This window comes from Saccopteryx bilineata, chromosome 1 (assembly GCF_036850765.1).
Source record: "Saccopteryx bilineata isolate mSacBil1 chromosome 1, mSacBil1_pri_phased_curated, whole genome shotgun sequence".
Taxonomy (NCBI): Eukaryota; Metazoa; Chordata; class Mammalia; order Chiroptera; family Emballonuridae; genus Saccopteryx; species Saccopteryx bilineata.
Genome location: NC_089490.1, coordinates 108,242,606 through 108,263,686, shown reverse-complemented (window position 1 = coordinate 108,263,686; position 21,081 = coordinate 108,242,606). Strand labels below are relative to the sequence as shown.

At 41.3% G+C, this 21,081-nt stretch overlaps 1 protein-coding gene and 1 pseudogene across 1 annotated transcript in view; one reads left to right on the top strand and one right to left on the bottom strand.

Moving 5' to 3' along the window:
* Nucleotides 1-2,306: 2,306 nt before the first annotated feature.
* Nucleotides 2,307-2,860, bottom strand: LOC136319282 (ferritin light chain pseudogene; annotated as a pseudogene).
* Nucleotides 2,861-3,476: 616 nt separating this feature from the next.
* Nucleotides 3,477-21,081, top strand: part of A2ML1 (alpha-2-macroglobulin like 1) — a 34,346-nt gene continuing 16,741 nt past the window's right edge. The window contains 18 exon segments of the mRNA XM_066252604.1: nucleotides 3,477-3,670; nucleotides 3,672-3,745; nucleotides 4,337-4,354; nucleotides 4,357-4,388; nucleotides 10,255-10,275; nucleotides 11,072-11,231; nucleotides 11,503-11,587; nucleotides 12,401-12,527; nucleotides 12,986-13,025; nucleotides 13,028-13,087; nucleotides 13,417-13,526; nucleotides 14,825-14,992; nucleotides 17,171-17,300; nucleotides 17,303-17,397; nucleotides 19,552-19,612; nucleotides 20,198-20,343; nucleotides 20,826-20,931; nucleotides 20,934-20,989. Of these exon segments, the coding sequence (XP_066108701.1) occupies nucleotides 3,477-3,670; nucleotides 3,672-3,745; nucleotides 4,337-4,354; nucleotides 4,357-4,388; nucleotides 10,255-10,275; nucleotides 11,072-11,231; nucleotides 11,503-11,587; nucleotides 12,401-12,527; nucleotides 12,986-13,025; nucleotides 13,028-13,087; nucleotides 13,417-13,526; nucleotides 14,825-14,992; nucleotides 17,171-17,300; nucleotides 17,303-17,397; nucleotides 19,552-19,612; nucleotides 20,198-20,343; nucleotides 20,826-20,931; nucleotides 20,934-20,989 (1,683 nt within the window).

Here is a 21,081-nt window from a genome sequence, read left to right as displayed (position 1 = left end):
AGAGTTCATCTGGATTCACTCCACAGAGAGCTCATTATTGTTGGCTTCTTATTTCTTCTACCACATGTGGTTACTATTTTCATTTTACTCCTGGTAGCAGAGTACCAAATTAAAATAAGCTCAGAGAAGTCCTGGGAGGAACAGACTGCAAAAGACGGAGGATGAGGAGAGAAAGGAAGACAGTTTCATGAGCTCTTTCTATTGGACTTTGGTGAGGGAAATGCAGAAGAGAGGTTGACGTTCTGCCCCTTTGTTGTCAGAGCCTTGCTCCTAACTCCAGGAAGATAGACTTTCTGATTATCTGCTCTCGGATCCAGCGTCACAGCAGCAGTTCCCAAAGTATGGTCCCTGGACCAGCAGTATCAGCATCACTAAAGAACTTGTTCACAATGTTTGGGCCCTATCACAGACCAAGGGATCAGAAACTCCTGGACAGGAGTGCAGCAAAATGTGTTTCAACAAGCATTTTGTCATGTCTTCTTTATTAATGAATCAGTTGAGACAAAAGACAAATTCTTCTCCCCATAGTATGTGAAGTTAGCTGTAGGAAAGAATAATGAATAAATGATTTCACTCATTGTAAAATCATACCAAACAAGAGCCCCAAACATGGAGGGAACATTGAGAGAGTTTAGGAGATCAGGAGTAGAGGGAATTTGTAAGAATAAAGAGATGAATGGGATGTGGGGTCATCTTTGATGCTGGCTCCTCATTTATGCATTCACACTGAGTACCTAGGCTAGGAAAAGGTGAATAGATTCTCACTCTAAAGAATTTCACAGGATGGGTGGGGAAAGAATAATGCAGTAAAGAGTGACAGTGGCTAATGCTGTGGTCATGTTCACTTGGTCCTGAGGTTTGAGGAATTAGTTCTATCTGGAGTAGTGGATAATATGAGGTAGATTAGAAGTGCTTTCATGGAGATGCTAGCTGCATCTAGAAGGATGAGAAATTGTCCAGGTAGAAAAGGAGAAGAGGCAATCCAAACAAAGGGAGTGAATGGCATGGACAAAAGCACATGGATGAAGAGACTGTCTTTCAAGGTTTTCCTGTGTGCTTTGCTCCATCTCTCTGTGCCTTCTGCTGACCATGTGGAACCCTCAGTGTACCCTAGCAGAAGCACACATCTGTCCATAAATATTTTTAATTAAAATTGCAAGCTAACTTAAGAAATATTAGACTTAATTTACTTTTTACAAATTTTCCCACCCTTAAGACCTTTCTTTATTGTTATTATTTTAATTTTTTATTTGTGGTAAACAATACATAATATAAAATTTACTGAAACACAGAGTGATTAGTAACTTGTCATGGGTCACACAGTTAATAAATGACATTTTCTGTAAAAATTCCTTGTACCATTATCTCTCTTATGGTTGTAAAGACAGTAAATAGCTGTTTTAAATCTCCTGTAGGCCTTGACTGGGTAGCTCAGCTGGTTAGAGCATCATCCTGATACACCTCAGTTGTAGGTTTGATCTCTGTCAAGGCAGATACAAAAATCAACTAATGAATGTATAAATAAGTGGAACAAATTGATGTTTCTCTCTCTCTTCCCTTTCCTCTCTCTCTGAAGTCATTTTTTTAATCTCCCTTAGCAGTAAAGCTAACTTCTTAGAAACCCAAACTAAATACATTTAATGTAAGTAAGCACCCTCCCTAGCTCAGACATTACTCTTGTTTCATTGCATGGCTGATATATTACCAAGTACACAGATAGCCCCCATGGCTGGGACCAGACCTGTCTCCATCCCAGCCTCTCCCTGAGATCCACAGGACTGGAAAATGTTCAATAGAATCTCAAAGTTAACAAATCTTATTCAGTGCCATCAAAGAGCTAGAGTAAAGGAAGATTCATGGTTGGAGAGAATAAAGGTATCTCTACTGGAATTTTAGAAAAGCTGAGCAAAGTAGACACATGCAGTGATGGGTCCTGAACAAGTTAAAAAGGGAAGAGGGGAGAAAAGGAGTCAGAAAATTCAAACTAGGAAAGAAGAAAAATGTGCCAATGAAATTATGCTAATGTTCTACAGTGTTTCGCTATTTTTAATTCCCTTTGTTTTGACATACATTGCCTCACCCTACATTATAACTCAGAATAAACTTTTTTTTTTTTTGCTTTAGGCAGTCATTTTTCTTTTAAAGTGATTAAAAATTGATTCAAATGTCTTTTTTCTGCAAAGAGCTTTATTGTTCCCATTTGGTCCAATGCATGGGAGAGGGCTTCAAGTTGGTGAAAGGATGTGTAGTGGTTTCAGGAGAGGCTCGGACCAAAGCTAGACACCAGAGGAATGCAGAAGTACCCCTCAGATGTTTCTGGGCTCCAAAGGCTCTGAGTCGTGCTTGAAGGTGAGTATTTCAAAGAGACACCCACCTAGTGCAGCCTGGGGGCCGGCCAGCCTGCAGAAGTGAGTCAGGTGGTTGCCAGTCTTCTTGATCAGGTTCCCCTCCTCATCTGAGTATTGGTTCTCCAGGAAGTCACAGAGATGAGGGGCAGTGCAGGCAGAACCCAGGGCATGCAGATCCAAAAGGGCCTGGTTCAGGTTCTTCTCCTCGACCACAATGGTTTCCATGATGTCCCAAGTTTTAGCCCACTCATTTTGGAAAGGCTTCACCATGTCCTAAAAGAGAACACAATAGCCACCGCTCTGGTTTTGCATCTTAAGAGTTGCTTGTGCCCTAGCACTTCTCCTTGGCCCACTCATGGAAGAAGTGCTCATACCCTCAGAGACACATCATCATGGTTGAAATAGAAGCCCAGAGAGAGGTAGATGTAGGAGGCGGGCAGATGCAGGTTGGCCAGGCATCTGAGAGCAGCCTCCACCTTGGTGGAATAATTCTGATTAATTTGGGAGCTCATGGTTGTTTGGTAATAAGAAAGTAAAGTAAAAAAAAAAACAAACAAACCAGTGTTGGTTGGTCTCAGAGTCTGAGGGTGGCTGAGGGGGTTCTGAAGGTGGTGACTAGAGAAAAGGGTGGAGGGTGGTCAGAGGCTGAAAGAAAGATCTGTTCTATACAAACACTGTTGAAGAAAGAGTCAGATCCAGGACACCACCATGGGCACTGACTAAATTTCTTTAATATATATACATCTACTTTCTTTATCTGATAGGATTTCCAGGGATCTTCTTTTGTGATTCCATAAGTCTACCATGGTAGCACAAAAACAAATGAGTGTTACCATGCTCCAATAAATCTCTATATATGAAGCCCATGGCAGAATAGCTCTGACCTGGAGATTAACAAGATGGCGATGGCGTAGGTGGACGAACAAACTTCCACCTCCCAGAACCAAAGTGGATTACAACTTAATTTTAAGAATCATTATCTGGAAAAACCAACTTTGGACTAAACAAAGAGGTCTCTTCAACCAAGGAACACTGAAGAAGCCACACCGAGACTGGTAGGAAAAGCAGAAATGTGGAGAGGGCTGCCCAGCTCTCCAGAGCAAACAGCAGCCCGGAGAGACTCACTCTATGGCTCTGCCCTTGCTATTCGCATCTAACTTAGTTCTTTACATTTGCCCACCCACTCTTGAATTGAGACCAAGTAGACTCTGTTCTCCAGTGTCCTACTCCTGTTCAGAGCTTCCCTCTCTTGGCCAGGTACCACCTCCTGCAGGTGGCACAGAAGAGGTGGCTACAGTCCAGGTATCAGGAACTGGAAATAATCAGCTTTGAGGAAAAGAAAACTATTCTAATTCAGAAGCAGGGGAATGGCATCTTCGTACAAACTGACAACCCAGGTAGTGAGGGAAGAGGAACAGCCGAGGAGGAGACAGAAAGTTGGGGAAATAGCTGCAGGTAAACCAGGGCTTTGTGATTTGGTGGTAGAACTATGGAATAGTGAGTGCAGGAGAGAGGAAGGCCTGGGGGGATGACACGTTATGGGTGTAGAATAGATGCTGTGTTCCACAAGCCAAAGAGGAGTAGGTGGAGTTGCTGCTGTGTGTGTGTTTCTAAGACAGAAGTATACCTTTCTTCTGGAATGCAACTTGGCCAAGTGCGATTGGACTGCTTAGTCCTCCAGCAGGCTGCTTGTATGTGAAATGCACAAGTACACACCTGGTTTGAGTTCTTGTTAGATGTGTGTTCCATCTTACTTAGGAGGGCATTCTATTCCAAAGTTTCAGAGTCAGCAGCCATGAAGAGAAATCGTTGGAGGACTTTATCTTTCTCTCAGACTAGGGTTTTTCTTTTCTTGTCTTTTTTTTTAAGTAAAATCTGATGGTGTTTTGCTGACTCAGAAGTATGTGTGAGGAAGTAGAAGAGTGGTGGAAAGAAATACTTTGTGAGGGGAAATATCCCCTTGGCTAATGTTGCCCTTTCCCTTCCAGTGCACTTCCGCATCGTAACCCTGAGAGCAACTTTGTCCCAGTGAATGACAAGGTGAGAATTTAGTTGGGAAAAAGGAAAGGGAGAGGAGTATGGCAGACTGAGAGAGAACAGGGTAAAGAAGAGATTCTTCCCAGGGGTGTGAGGAGAGGAGGTGCTCTGAGATGCAGAAGGCAGGGATTGAGATACAGGTCTAAGCCCTCCTTACCCCTGCCTCAAAACAAGCAGTTATGTCTAATTCTCTGGTCTGATGGCTGAGACCATTAGTGAGGTTAATATCCCTGCTGTTTTATTTTTTTAAATAAATATTTTATTTATTGATTTTAGAGAGAGGACAAGGAGAGAAAGAAGTGGGTGGGAGGAGCAGGAAGCATCAACTCATAGTAGTTACTTCTTGTATGTGCCTTGACCAGGCAAGCCCGGGATTTTAAACCAGTGAGCTCAGCATTCCAGGTCAATGCTTTAGCCATTGCACCACCACAGGTCAAGTATTCTCTGTTGTTTTAAAACTTTCCAAGAATGACATTAAGATGCTTTGCAGTTCAAATATTAAGAAATAATTCAGCCTGACCAATGGTGGTGTAGTAGATAGAATGTCGACCTAGGATGTTGAGGTCTCAGCTTTGAAACCTCAAGGTCACCAACTTGAACGTGGGCTCACCAGCTTGAGTGTGGGATCATCAACATGACCCCATGGTCACTGACTTGAGCCCAAAGATTGCTGGCTTGAAGCCCAAGGTCAGTAGCTTGAACAAGGGGTCACTGGTTCAGCTGGAGTCCCCCTAGTCAAGGCAGGTATGACAAGCAATCAATGAACAACTAAAGTGATGCAACTATGAGTTGATGATTCTCATCTCCTCACTTTCCTATCTATCTGACTGTCTCTCTTATTTAAAAAATAAATAAAAGAACAAAAAAGAAATAATTCAGGAGCTATGTTTAATAAAAGGAAGAAATAAGAATATTCACCCCCCTATTCCCATATCTTTTTTTACTATGAAGTAAGGTAATTTATAAACTTTACAATTCCCTTAAGGCAACATTTAAAAATATCAGTTTATAGTTTAGACAACATTTAAAAATACCAACTTACAAAGTAGACAGTTTTCTTTTTTTTAATTAATTTTAATGGGGTGACATTGATAAATCAGGGTACATAAGTTCAGAGAAAACCTTTCCAGATTATTTTGACATTTCATTATGCTGCATACCCTTCACTCAAAGTCAAATTGTCTTCTGTCACCTTCTATCTGGTTTTTATTTTGTGCCCTGCCCCTCCCCCCACCAAGGTTACCATCACATTCTTGTCCATGTCTCTGAGTCTCATTTTTATGTCCCATCTATGTATGGAATCATATAGTTCTTAGTTTTTTCTGATTTACTTATCAAAGATCTGGAAACAACCCAAGTGTCCATCAGTGGACGAGTGGATTAAAAAGCTTTGGTACATATATAATATGGAATACTACTCAGCCATAAGAAATGATGACATCGGATCACTTACAACAACATGGATGGACCTTGATAACATTATACTGAGTGAAATAAATAAACAGTTCTCTTAAGGCTGTATTTAAAAAGTGGCTAAAGGTAAAAACATGGCAACATTTGGTGAATATTTAAATTGTCCTTGAACAACTCAATCCCTAGATTCATAATAAGCCTTTCAAGAGGTCTGATCTCCGTTCAGGGCTGTGTCATTGCTACATGCTTGTGAAATACTTAGCTCTCACACATCCCTGCTGCCTTTTTTCTCCTTCAGTTGCAGCCCAGGTATTCAAAGGAAAATTTTCAAGATAATTATAGGGGAAGCATTATTTTTATTTCCATCTTAGTAGTCTCAGAGCATCTGTTTCCTTTCCTTGTGTACAGGGACACAATGGGCTTATTAAGCAGTCGCTTCCCCTACCACTGCTTTCTTTCCCAATTTAGAATTCTTTTTAGTTTCTCCTTCCTATCACCTGTATCTTTTCTTTGTGGAAAGTTCAGTATACTATTGAGTCATTATTGTTTAACAGACTGTTGATTCCAGAGCTAAAAAAGAGGAAATGCTGCCTGACCTGTGGTGGCACAATGGATAAAGCATCGACCTGGAACGCTGAGTTCGCCGGTTCGAAACCTGCACTTGTCTGGTCAAGGCACATATGGGAGTTGATGTTTCCTGCTTCTCCTCCCTTTCTCTCTCTCTCTCTCTCTCTCTCCCCTCTAAAATGAATAAATAAATAAAAAAAATTTAAAAAGAGGAAATGCTAAGGTGAAAGTGTGACCATAGCTAAAGTTATCTCAGACTCGACTATGCCTTAGAGGTTGATCCCATTAACTACCCATTACGTTATCTTTCTTCTGCTCATATTGTGCCCTATTACTGAGAGGTGCTCTGATTTCCATAGTTATACTCTGTTTCTGATATAAAATTACTTTTTCTTTCCACTCCCTGTATCTCCCCAGCCCCCAACTCCAAGTTCCAGTTTAAAACCCTTGATTTGAAACACTGAAATTAACAGAAGGAATATTAATTAGAAGCTGAGAGACAAAAATTATGAGTACACAGAGCACAGGGTTTTATCCTCAAGGAACTGAAGTATCCTTGAGATTAACTGACCCTGTCTGGTTTGGTTGCTACACTCATTCATTCAGAAACCTCAGGCAGCTTCCAGTTGAAAATGCTGTCTTCCAAGCTGAACACTTGTTTCCTTCCCAGCATGCTTCTGAGTAACTGGTGTCCTCCTACTTCTTGATGCCCTGTGTGAGAGAAATACTTTATCTGAAGACGTGTTCCTTTTCTGGAATGTATAGGATTCCACAATAATCTCAGGGACATCTGCCTCATTGTCTATAAGGTCCTGGTTTGCGGAAGTCCTGTTCTTTCTTGATCCGGAAGTGGAGCAGAATAGGCAACCCTAAAATATCCCACTTTGGCATGTGGATTTTTTTTCAGCTGAAGGCAGTTAAGACTGCAGACTCAAGAAATCTTTCACTTCTCCCTTACCTGCCTAAAAGAATTTAGATAGAGGACCTGTACCAGAAAGAGCTATGACCAGAGATAACTTCTTTTTTTATCTGAAAGACGTACCTGACTGGTAGATCTGGTTACCAAACACCTGCTCTTCTTACCTTCCTGCGAGTTGCCCTCCTCCCCTCTGAAGCCCCACGTCTCCGATTCATTCCTTAGCGCAGGATGGCACCCGAGCCTCCATTGCCTGATTCTTTTTGAGTCTCATGTCCTTGTAGTGCTCTTATATGTACATAATTAAATTTGGTTTTTTCCCTGTTAACCTGTCTTAGGGCAATTTAATTATTAGACTAGCCACCGAACTTAGCAGGGAATATTTTCCATCCCTACAGTCTTTAGCTCTCATTTTCTGGCTTTCCTAAAGAATTGCCATTATCCTTGATATCAGGCTGGTGTTTGTGTTTAGTGAGGCTCTGCTTCTTCACTGGTCGGCAGCACATGGTGCTTGGCCCAAGAATCAAAGGCTAGCACCAACTAAACTCCATTCCATCTCCCTTCCAAGTGAGACCCAAACTTTACACCCTCTCTAACACCCCCATATCTGAACTCCAGCTTTCAATCTCATTTAGTTGCAAGTCCTCTTAAGAATATGTAATACTAACTGGAAAGCCCTAGATCCAATAAATGTACAGTCTCTAATCAGATTTTTAATTATATTCACATCCTAAATGCTACAATGATCTATTTTGTAAAATTCTAAAAATTACAATTTAAAAATTAAAACATCTACAAAAACAGAAACAACATAGTAAAAAGATAATTCTCTCATGGGAAAATTATCTTAAGCCATCATTTTGTTTTTAACTCTTAATTATTATAAATTTCAAACATAATACCAAGATTTTTTTGGGGGGGGGATTTTATTTATTGATTTTAGAGAGAGGAGAGAGAAAAAAGGAGTGGGGTAAGGAGCAGGAAGCATCAACTTTTAGTAGTTGTTTTTCATATGTGCCTTGACTGGGCAAGCCTGGGATTTCGAACCAGCGACCTTAGCATTCCAGGTTGATGCTTTATCCACCACACCAACACAGGTCAGGCATTTATTTCATTTTGCGTATTTGTTTTTATCTATAATTTTTTTTGCTAAACAATTTAAAAGTAAGTTGCAGACATCATAACATGTTACTTCTAAATATTTTAGCATATATCTTCTAAAAAGAATGTCTTAAATAAACATAATATCATTATCACACCTAAGAAAATTAATGAATTATTAAATATTATTTAATATTCATTCCTCAGTTTTCTCCAAATTTTCAAACTAGGATTCAAAAAAAATTCCATGCATTACATTTAATTATGTTTAAAATTTTTAAAATATAAAATAATCTCCCTTATTTTTTTATTATATTGACTTTTTTTCTGAGGTGATCAGGCTACATGACTTTTAAAATGTCCTCATTCTGAAATATGCACTGACTTTAGGAAGCTTAATCATCTTACAGAATATTTGACATTCTTAATTTGTCTGATTATTTCCTTAATGTGAAATCTGACTTGTTCCCCTGTCTTCTGGAAGTAGGTGTGAGGTCTTAATAGATTTAAGCTAAATATTTTTGGCTAAAATACTTAGTGAGTATTGTTATGAACCTCAAATGTATCTCTCTTCAGGAAGGAAGAGTATAATGTTTGGTTTCCACTCGTGTGTGTGTGTGTGTGTGTGTGTGTGTGTGTGTGTCAGAGACAGAGAGTCAGAGAGAGGGACAGTTAGGGACCGACAGACAGACAAGAAGGGAGAGAAATGAGAAACATCAATTCTTCATTGCAGCTCCTTAGTTGTTCATTGATTGCTTTCTCATATGTGCCTTGACCGTGGGGCTACAGCAGATTGAGTAACCCCTTGCTCAAGCCAGCGACCTCGGGTCCAAGTTGGTGACCTTTGCTTAAGCCAGATGAGCCCACGCTCAAGCTGGCAACCTCGGGGTCTCGAACCTGGGTCCTCCACATCCCAGTCCAATACTCTATCCACTGTGCCACCGCCTGGTCAGGCTGGTTTCCATTCTTAATGATGACTTTGACTCATCATTAAGGTGAGTCAAAGCTTAACTTCCCCACTGTAAAGCTATGTCTTTTTTCCTTTGAAGTTGGCAAGTGATTTTGGAGTGATACACCTAGCCCAATGACCTGTTCCCCACTATCTTAATGATTTTAGAATTCATTTTCTTGAGTAAACTATGCATAATTTTTTGATGGAATTCATTTAAACAAAGTTTTTTATTAGTTATTTACTTACTTTTGTGAGGGTGAGACAAGACAGAAAGGGAGAGAGATGAGAAGCATCAACTTGTAGTTGTGTCACTTTAGTTGTTAATGGATTGTTTTTCATATTGCCTTGATGGGGAGGGGGGTGGGCCAGTGACCCCTTGCTCAAGCCAGTAACTTTGGGCTTCAAGCCTGCTACCTTTGGGCTCAAGCCAGCAGCCTCAGGGTTTAGAACCTTGGAATCTCAGGGTTCCAGGTCAATGCTTTATCTACCACCAGTCAGGCTAAACAAAAATTTTAGAAATTGTTTTTCAATGCTTGAAAATAAGTTCCAACTCAGTGACATTTTATAGCAGGGGAGTCGGGAGATAGTTGGCTTCAAGCAGAAGTTTAAACAATGGAAGGTCTCCAGACACTTACACTTTCTGGAGAAGTTCAGTCACAGAGCACTGAGGGGTATGGAAGTGTCTGAAGCTCCATTTCTTCAAATATTTTGTAGATTGGCAACCCCTTTGAGGAAATCCCTTCTCTCTCCTTCCTCAGCCAGTAAGCCTTTGCTCTGTTGTTACTCTTGTTAGAGCACAAAAGAGCCATTTGAAAGGAAGGAGTGGGCAATGGAGAAAGAAAGAGGCCTTTGTGATCTTTTTAACAAGCCTATCCTCATTGCTTATCTTGCTTTAACACACATCTGGTTTTTCTTTTCAGTATTCCATGGTGGAACTGCAGGTAAGTAGAGGTTTCTTTTTCTTTCCTGTCAGTTGTGGAGAAGGAAGAATGAGAGTTTAGTGCTAAATGTGGAAGCCAGAAAGAACTCTGAGCTCTTGGCCCAGAGCCTGAGGCTGCCCAGCACCAAAGGCCCACAATTCTACCCACGCAGTGCCTGCTTTCTTGCCTTTGCCCGCCCCGGTCCTCTTGGCTCTAAACCTCTGTAAGCAAAGTCACCAACCTCTGCTGTGACTGACCCTCCCACTCTGATTCCTGTAACTTCTCGGTGCCACACCAGTTCAACTGGTTCTGTGATCTTACTTTTCAGTAATAAGCTCTTATCATAGACACTCGGCATAATTGACTGTGACATGAATACTGTGAGAAGCGTTAAGAAGAAAAGGGGCCAGAAATGCAAATTTCCCATGGCACCCCCTCCATTTTTCTGTCGAATTACCTATCTCTCAGGTACCTTACAATCAATCCTCTCAGCACTGTCCCTTAATAGAAACCAAGAATGGAATAAACATTCTTTGTAAAGGACATCCTAAATCCCACTTTCTGAAACTGGTCATAACACCTGAGAAGATTCAGTCTGATCATTTGAAGCCACCAGAACTCTTTTATCCCCAAATGGAGGCTGAACCTATAGGTAAATTGATCTCATCCAGTAATGGAGAAAGTTGTACATAACCCAGGGAGCTGTTCTTCCAGGACACAGACTATAGGGGGAATTCTCCACTTGCTTTTTGCTTCCAGTTCAAAGTGGGAGTTTGACAGGCTGGCATGTCATGAGATTTCTTTTTAATGCACGCAGGATCCAAATAGCAACAGGATTGCACAGTGGCTGGAAGTGGTGCCCAAGCAAGGTATTGTGGAGCTATCCTTCCAGCTAGCACCAGGGGCGACATGGGGCACCTACACAGTGGCAGCGGCTGAGGGCAAGACCTTCAGCACCTTCAGTGTGGAAGAATATGGTAGGTGGGAGAATTACAAGGTCAAAGTGTTGGACATAATCTGGTTACAAAATCAACAAAGATTAAGTAAAATCTACTGTTAGGAGGGGTATTTATTCATTTTTGAATCAGTGCTAAACCAGCTAATAACTTCAGGAGCATTTTGCCTTAGTAAAGCCCCCCTAATTAATTGATTGATTAAATGATCACTGTTTTTATACCCCAGTTAACTTATCTGTATGGTCAAGTTCTCCTCCCATTCTTTTTCCCCTTTTCTTTCCACTCTCTCCAGTGCTGCCTGAGTTCAAGGTGGAAGTGGTGGAACCCACACAGTTATCAACCATAGAGGAATCTTTTTTAGTAAAAATTTGTTGTAGGTAAGAATAAGGCTCTGGATCTGGTGGAGATTAAAGCTGTATTGAAAATGTATTAGCCTGACCAGGTGGTGGCGCAGTGGATAGAGCGTTGGACTGGGATGTTGAAGGACCCAGGTTCGAGACCCCGAGGTCACCAGCTTGAGCATGGGCTCATCTGGCTTGAGCAAAAACTCACCAGCTTGGACCCAGTGTCGCTGACTCCAGCAAGGGGTTACTCAGTCTGCTGAAGGCCCACAGTCAAGGCATATATGAGAAAGCAATCAATGAACAACTAAGAAGTTGCAATACGCAACGAAAAACTAATGATTGATGCTTCTCATCTGTCTCCATTCCTGTCTGTCTATCCCTGTGACTCTCTGTCTCTGTAAAAAAAAAAAAAAAAGGCAAAAAAAAAAAAAGACGAAAATGTATTGAGGGAGGGTTATGGAGAAATGTTAGTGGAGCTTAAAACTTGGTATATTTTATGTAATCCAGAATCACAACTTCTCCAAGGATATGTTTCCTAATTGTGTTTCTGCTCTAACTTCTCACTGCTCACTCAGCATTATTGATCCCCAGTCTACCTTGTGCTGAATGGAATCGTGACTCTCACGGGGAAATAGGAGTAAAGAAAAAGAAAAGCACTGTTCTGTCCTTTCGATGGTGCTTATTGTGTAATAGCCATATTCCAAGACTCTGAGTAAAGCGGGGAGGTGGGTGAGAGCTGGAGAAGGGTAGGGTTGTCAGTGTATGCAGAGGTAGGAGTGTTGAGAATGACGGTTGGATCTCAAGTGGAATTTCCCAACTCTGACTCTTCATGCTTTTCTGGGTTAGGGACACCCTTGGAAAGCCCATGCTAGGAGCAGTGCAGGTACCAGTGTGTCAGAGGGCACATACTTACTGGTTTGGAGAGGCTGAACAGGAACAGCTATCTGACAAATGCAGCAACCTCTCTGGACAGGTGAGTAAAATGGGATGTAGAAAAGGAACCTGATCACATGTCCTAAAGAGTAAGTAAGCATCACTATACAAAAGTGGTAAAAAGCCCAGAGTTGAAAACATTTCACATGATTATTATCTCAGTTCCAGAGAACAAAGCAGTGTTCTCTATCCTAAACAGATAAAGTCTTTTAGAGTCTGCCTTGTAATCAAGAAATGAACGTAAACCCTTGGGAGATAGACTTCTCCTGCTCTACTGTTGGTCCTTTTCCGCTTCTCATATTTTGGAGCTTCAAAGTCATTTTGTGATTATATATGTGCAGATATGTACTCTATGTTATAGGAGAGTTTTTTTTATCTTAAAGATTGAGAAACTAGTGTAGGAAGATAAGAAATTATTTCCCTCTGCAGTATGTTATGAAATGGAAGTAGTGATTAAATTATTCACCCTCACCCCACCCCCTCTGACTGACTCACTAGACTGACAAAACAGGATGCTTCTCAGCTTCTGTGAACATGTCACTAGTTATATGTACAGTGAGAGCATCAATATTGTGGCTACTGTGGTGGAGAAGGGGACAGGTAAGTGGAATACTCCTTGGTTCGTTAAAAAAAAAGAAAGGAAAGGGGCTATTACAGGGACATACCTACTTAGAGGATTCAATACCCGCCCTCATTAATGTTTGGGAGTGACTGCTTAGTTCAGTCAAAGGGAAGAGCCAGATTGCAATCTGCCATCCACTACCTGTTTCCTCCAAGGGTTTGGGTAGTAGGAGTTGGTTTGGATCTTTGGCTAGAAATGTATTCAGCTTTCTACTTCTAGGGGTACCATTCTTTCAGAGTTTTGTATTAAACATGAAGATGAGAATTGTAGATATTTAGATTAATGTACATCTGGTTTCCCTCTGCAGGCGTGGAGGTCAACGGCACGCAGAATATCTACATTTCTTCACAAATAGGATCGATGAGCTCTGAAGACACCAGTGATTATTATAACCCCAATTTTCCCTTCAGTGGGAAGGTATGTTGAAGCCTGTCTATGTACAGACACAAAAAGTGCTTAACCGTTGCCTCTTTCCTGTAGACATATAAAAATAAAATGAACAGCATTTTCCTGAATACTCTATGGGCATTCACTTATATAATCTTTACAACAATTCTGTGAGATTGATACTGTACTATTATTGGCCCATTTTAGAGATGAAGAGACTGAGGCAAGAGAAGTTAAGTGATTGTCTCAAGATTTTACAGCTAATAAGTGGTATGATTAAGGCCAGGCAGTCTGCATCCAGAATATATACTCTGAACTCCTTATGTTGTACTGCCCTTAATCCCACATAAGATGTACTTCGACTATTAATGTGACTTTGGTCCCCTTCCTAATGCCAAGGGCTCATATACTAATGTTGAAATATTTGAATTTTAGTGCTTCAAGTTATTTGGAGGAATCATCTAACCTGGGCTCTTGCATCTGCACAAGGTTACAATCAAACTTTCCTTGACAGAGAGCCATTTATAGATCCTTAAACATTTTATTAGAGAGTTAAAAATTTCCTTTGTTAATACCTTCTTTTTGCCTGACCAGGAGGTGGTGCAGTGGATAGAGCATTGGACTGGGTTGCAGAGGACCCAGATTCGAAACCCCAAGGTCACCAGCTTGAGCATGGGATTATAGACATGTCCCTAAGGTCACTGGCTTGAGCAAGGGGTTACTTGCTCTGCTGGAGCCCCCTACCCCCATCATAGGCACATATGAGAAAGCAATTAATGAACAACTAAGGTGCTGCAATGATGAACTGATGCTTCTCATCTCTCTCCCTTCCCTTCTGTCCCTCTCTCTGTCTCTAATATATATATATATAACTTCTTTCTAATACCTAACAATTTACCCTTCTCTCTAGCTTATGTTTCTTACTTCTCAGACAACAGGGCAACATAATAATGTACATATTTAAATCCATATATTCCTTAGTCATCTTTTCTCTAGATCCCAATTTTCTTGGAGCCCTAATGCAATACAGTTTGGGAGCAGGAGAGGATTCTCTTTCAAAAAATGAAAGCAAAATACTCTACAGAACCTTAGCAAGTGCCTATGCGACTGAAGGGCCCTAAAGCCCCATTAGCTACAGGGCTGACCTGCTTCCACTCCAGGCTAAGCTACCTCTCTCTGTTTCTTAGTTCCTCATAGATCCTAGTTTTCAACCCTTGAAACATTAACCTTTTTTCTGGACTCTTTTTTACAAGAGTTTCTGTTATCCCATCACTTTCTCATACTCTGAACCTACTCCAGACCTAACTATAATTACCTTCACCCCTCAGATAAGAGTTAGAGGCCATAATGGCTCCCTCCTCAAGAATCATGCAGTGTTTCTGAGGATTTATGGCATAAATGCAACCATCAACCATACCCTAATCACTGACAATGATGGCCTCACTTCCTTCAAGCTAGACACGGTTAATTGGAATGGGACAGACATTTCTCTGGAGGTAAGCACTGGGGAGAACCAACTTACCAGGAAGGAAGGCTTCTCTGAAGGAAAACTTCAAAATGCTTCTGTTTCTCCCCCCCCCCCCGCCCCCACCTCCATTGGTAATTCTGTCTTCCTTACTTACCAATTCTGTGACCCAGTTGGCAAAAACTTTTTCTTAGATCCTGTTTGCTTTTAACATCAGTCACATAAATGACCCTTCAGATCAAAATTGACCTTTATAGTAATTCAGCTTATAATTAATTCCCATCTTTATCAGCTCCTCATTTGAGATCAGAACAGGGAGGATGAAACGGTCCAGAGTTGTCATCTTCCTTCGGTTTCCTTTCCCTTTCCCCCATTACTCATAAAAATGACAAAGAGAGAACTCTAGATTTTGGATACTTATAAGGAAGACTAGTTGTATCAGTTATCAATGGTCACACAATGCTGCTTAACAAATAACAACAAAACTTTAGTATAATGTAACAAAAAGCATGTATTTTTTGTGCATCTGGGACAGTCAGAAAGGCAGCTTTGCTGACCCTGGTGGACTTCCTTATATGCTCGTGGATCAGCTGACTGTAGGCTGTTGCTCCACACATCTCATGCTCCAGCATGCTACTGAAGTATAGTCTCATGGAAATGATGAGTCGCAGGAACAAAAGGGGACATGCAAGGGCTTTTCCAAGCCTCTACTTATCTCATGTATGCTAACATCCTATTTTCAACGAGTCACATGACAGGCCCTTTTAGTTAGACTAAAATGACACTGTAAGATTCCATGGTAAAAGATGTTATGCAAAGAGAGATGAACAATTAAGCCACTAATGCAATCATTCAGCTACATGGTTTAAGAAAACACGTGCTATTTGCCATGTGGCTAATTTAATAATTTCTTTAGGCATCGCTTGATCTCTCTACTTAGAAATACTTATTTTTCAATCATATTATCCTCTATACCAGGGGTTTTTTTTATTTTTTATTTTTCAATTTAAAAGTTTTTATTTATTCATTTTAGAGGGGGAAGAGAATGAGAGAGAGAGGAAGAGAGAGAGAGAAAGAAAGGGAGGAGGAGCAGGAAGCATCAACTAAGTCCTATATGTTCTTTGACCAGGCAAGCCCAGGATTTTGAACCAGCGACTTCAGCATTCCAGGTCGAAGCTTTATCCACTGCACCACCACAAGTCCAGAACCTTTAAAAAAATTTTTTTAATTACTTAGTTTTTGCCTTACAGGCAGTGGTGCAGTGGATAGAGCGTATTACTGGGGAGCAGAGGACCCAGGTTAGAAACCCTGAGGTTGCCATCTTGAGCATAGGCTCATCTGGCTTGAGCATGAGCTCACCAGCTTGAGCACAGGGTCACTGGCTTGAGCGTAGGATCATAGACATGACCCCATGGTCGCTAGCTTGATCCCAAAGGTTGCTGACTTGAAGCCCAAGGTTTCTGGCTTGAGCCCAAGGTTGCTGGCTTGAATAAGGGGTCATTCACTCTGCTGTAGCCCCCCAGTCAAGGCACATATGAGAAAGCAATCAATGAACAACTAAGATGTCACAACGAAGAATTGATGCTTCTCATGTCTCTCCCTGTCTGTCTGTTCCTATCTGTTTCTCTCTCTGACTCTCTCTGTCTCTGTCAAAAAAAAATATTTATTTTTTCTAGAGAGGGAGAGGGAGAGAGGGGGAGAGAGAAAGAGAAAGAGAGAGAGAGGCATTGATCTGTTGTCCCACCCATCCATACATTCATTGGTTGGTTTTTGTTTGTGCTGGCCAGGGATGGAACCCAGAACCTTGGCATATAGGGATAGCACTCCAATCAACCGAGCTACCTGGCCAGGGTTATACCTAGTTTTCTTGTCCTTGGGATTGATTTTTTTAATTTCTCTATAATCTTAGTCATGCTAATCTATTCCCTAGGAATCAGTTTGTAGAAGTATATTATCCACAATTTCCCATTACTTGACAACTATAAAACAGCCCTGTTTCACTCCTCTACATACTAAAATGCTGCTACATATAACCACTATTATGGATTCCTCAAATATCCTTGGCTGGATATCTAGTGAAATATCTACATGCTATTCTTAGGCAGTGAAGATTTGAGAAAGATCTACCTGAAAAGCATAACAAGTTAATGGGGTTAATATGATTGAGGTACATACTAAAAGAGCATTTTTCTTTCTCTTTCTATCTCAGGGCAGGTTCCAAATGGAATATGTGGCGTATAAACCAGAACAGGTGCCTAAATACTACGAAAATGCCCACCTGCGCCTGCAACCCTTCTACAACACAACTCTCAGCTCCCTCAGAGTCCACCAGCTAAAGGGCATTTGCAGTGTGGGCAGCCTCAAGAAGTACCGATGGAGTATTGCATTGACCCAGCTGATGCAAGCCTTGACCAGGACATCACCTTCTCCTACTATGTGAGACTGGGAATGAGGGCAGGTGAGGATGTGTCGGGAAGGAATGGCAATGGGGAGAGTAAACTGGAGACAGTGGGTAGACCTTCCAGGCAGCGATAGTATAGCCACATTAGTAATTTCAAAAATTTAGAAGCCGCCTGACATGTGGTGGCACAGTGGATAAAGCATTGACCTGGAAATGCTGAGGTCACCGGTTCGAAACCCTGGGCTTGCCTGGTCAAGGCACATATGGGAGTTGATGCTTCCAGCTCCTCCCCCTTCTCTCTCTCTTCTCTCTCCCTCTCTGTCTCTCTCTCTCCCTCTCTCTCTCTCTCTCCCTCTCTCTCTCCTCTCTAAAAATGAATAAATAAAAAATTTAAAAAATAAAAATTAAAAAAAAACATTTAAAAAGATTTAAAAAAAATTTAGAAGCCACATTAAGAGAAATTTTAAAAAATAACAGGTAAAACTAATTTTTAAAAAATATATTTTATTTTAATCCAATATATCCAAGATATGATTGGTGTCGCTGTAAAAGAAGGGGGGGGGGAATGAGGAATAAAAAGATATTGGGCAGGATCCCAGGGAAATCGTGTGGGGAAATAAGATGAGGAATTAACAAGAAAATGTTGCTGGCAAGGGCTGAAAGGGAATCGCGGGAGAGGGTAGAAGGAGGGTGAGGAGAGGACGAGACTCAGAATAAATTTCATTCTGTGTTTTATTTGTTAATATTTTTAAATAGGTGATATAGGGTTAAAATAAACATTGATAGCACCCTTGTTGGAAAAATAAAATTGCAACTTGTAGCCCAAGAGAAATGTGTAAAGATGAGCAGCTTTATTGGTCACCTCAGTGATAGTAAAGCTGTCTCCTGTAATACTGTTTGATATGGTCCGGAACCTGTTCATATCCTTATCATCCTCTCAAAGCTCTGAGAGACCTTCTCCCCGCTGAACCATCCCAGTGTCTTATCATCCCCGTGCCTCCATCAAGCTAAAAACAACCATCAAGACACAACAGAATAAGGAGGTCAGAATAACCCAACAGAATAACAAGTCAGAGTGATAATGAAGGCACTGTCTTCAGGACAGAAGTGTGGGGCAGCCTAGGAGAAAAGTGCAGTTGGGATTGCCATGCAGAAGGGCTGAGGGTCAGATGAGAGTCTGGGGAACGAGTCTCAGAGCCACTGACTGGCCCCGAAGATGACAGTCTCCTCAGAAACAATTTCACTGAATTCAGTTTCAAGTGAATGTGACAGGAAGAGTTAGAAAAGGAGATTTCTCGCCTGACCTGTGGTGACGCAGTGTATAAAGCGTTGACCTGGAATGCTGAGGTCACCGATTCAAAACCCTGGGCTTGCCTGGTCAAGGCACATATGAGAGTTGATGCTTCCTGCTCCTCCCCCCCTTCTCTCTCTCTCCTCTCTCCCCACCCCCCATTTCTAAAAATGAATTTAAAAAAAGAAAAGAAAAGGAGATTTCTCCTCCAAAGATCAACATCAGATGAGCTCAAGGTAGTTTAAGATGCACTCATTTCCACAGAATTCTGAATTGAATGATTATTAAGAAAAATGAAAATGTTGTGAGGATGAATTTTATCTAAATTTATGTTACAAAGGTTATAAGAGAATAAAACCTGGAGATCTTCAAGAAATTGTGGATAACTGTCTATGGTATAGAATGGTTTCTTTTTCTTTCTTAATTTCTTTCTTTCTTTCTTTCTTTCTTTCTTTCTTTCTTTCTTTCTTTCTTTCTTTCTTCCTTCCTTCCTTCCTTCCTTCCCTGCCTCCCTCCCTCCCTCTATCCCTCCCTCCCTTCCTCCCCCTCCTTCCTTCCTTCCTTCCTTCCTTCCTTCCTTCCTTCCTTCCTTCCTTCCTTCCTTCCTTCCTTCTTTCTAAAGGATGGTTTCTATTTAAAGGCAATGGTGACCTTTGTCTTCTCCCACCGACCCCCATGGTTCTCAGGCAGACCTTCAGCTGGAAGAAGAGTCATCAGGACCATTGGCAGTGTCCAGTATTTGACAAGCTAAAGGATGCTCTGTGACATATTGAGTTAGGCTCTAGAACTATGAACGGAGACGCTTTTTATAGGGAGATGCAGGGATGCTCCAGAAGTAGGTTGAAAGTTAATCTCCCATAACATCTGTGCTGTTGATGATACTTTTTCTCTTTACTAGTTAATAGGGAAAGAAAGTTTGGAGATGGAGAGGCAGAAACACCTGAGCCCTAAAATGAAAGGCGAGTATTCATTCTTCTCTAAGAAGAAAAAGAATATTTTAAACTTCTAGAAAACAGCCTGACCAGTCAGTGGTGCAGTGGATAGAGCATCGGACTGGGATGCTGAGGACCCAGGTTCGAGACCCCGAGGTCACCAGCTTGAGCTCAGGCTCATCTGGTTTGAGCAAAAGTTCACCAGCTTGGACCCAAAGTCACTGTCTCGAGCAAGGGGTTACTCAGTCTGCTATAGCCCCCGGTCAAGGCACATATGAGAAAGCAATCAATGAACAACTAAGGTGTTGCAATGCACAAGAAAAACTAATGATTAATGCTTCTCATCTCTCCATTCCTGTCTGTCTGTCCCTGTCTATCCCTCTTTCTGACTCTCTCTCTGTCTCTGTAAAAAAAAAAAAAAAAACTTCCAGAAAAGTTTTTATACTGAGAAGCAATGAGAACAGAAGTTACAGTAGGCATAGAAGAATAGGAAAATAAGCAGTGACTTGTACCATGTGGTGTGCGGCCGGCCCAGTGAGAAGGCAAGTGTACGGTTGGGTATCATGGGTGGGTGAGCGTCCTCTCATCCTGTATATCCCTCTTCTCTTTCAGGACGGAAAGGCTCCTTCTCTCTCACACTGACATTCAGTTCCAGACTGGCCCCTGATCCTTCCCTCATAATCTATGCCATTTTCCCCAGTGGAGGGGTTATAGCAGACAAAATTCAGTTCTCAGTAGAGATGTGCTTTGACAATCAGGTAAAATGGCAGCTGTAAAGGGTGAAGGAAAGATCTAGGACCAGAAAGAGATCTTGTGTATGCCAGGGTTAGAGATAAGGCACAGGCAGGGAAATAAAAAGATAATATTGAAGTTGGATGTCATATTGTATTTATGCCTTTAGTATGTTTTGTTGAAATCTATCTCCTGATTCTTTTTAAAAAGTCATGCTGGGAAATCACATATATAGTTATTCCAAATATAGCTATTCTGTACATTTTCTTTTTTTCTACTTTTTATCTTTTAAACATTATATGTCATTTGACTGTGCTGCTTACTTTTCTCAACTGTATTGTAAGGCACTGATCCTGAAGAGCTAGATTTCACAATGGAAAATCAGTATAAAAGTGAATGAATGGTCTGGATACCATGGTTGGAGCCTATTGGCTGATGATTGAGATTATGTTTTTTCTCCTCCTGTCCAGGCTGACCTGGTTCCCAAGTTATATTTCTCCTTCCCTAGGTTTCCCTTGGCTTCTCACTGTCACAGCAGCTTCTGGGAGCAGGTGTGGACCTACAGCTGCAGGCTGCTCCTGGGTCCCTATGTGCAGTCCGGGCCGTGGATGACAGTGTCTTCTGCTCAGGCCAGAGAGGGAGCTGAGCAACCGCTCTATGAGTAGTCTGCTGGTGGGGCAGGAAATGGGAGTTGATAGAGAAGACAACTCGACTGTATTAGAATAAGAGGTAGACTTCAGGAAGTGGGAAGTAAAGTCTTAAGG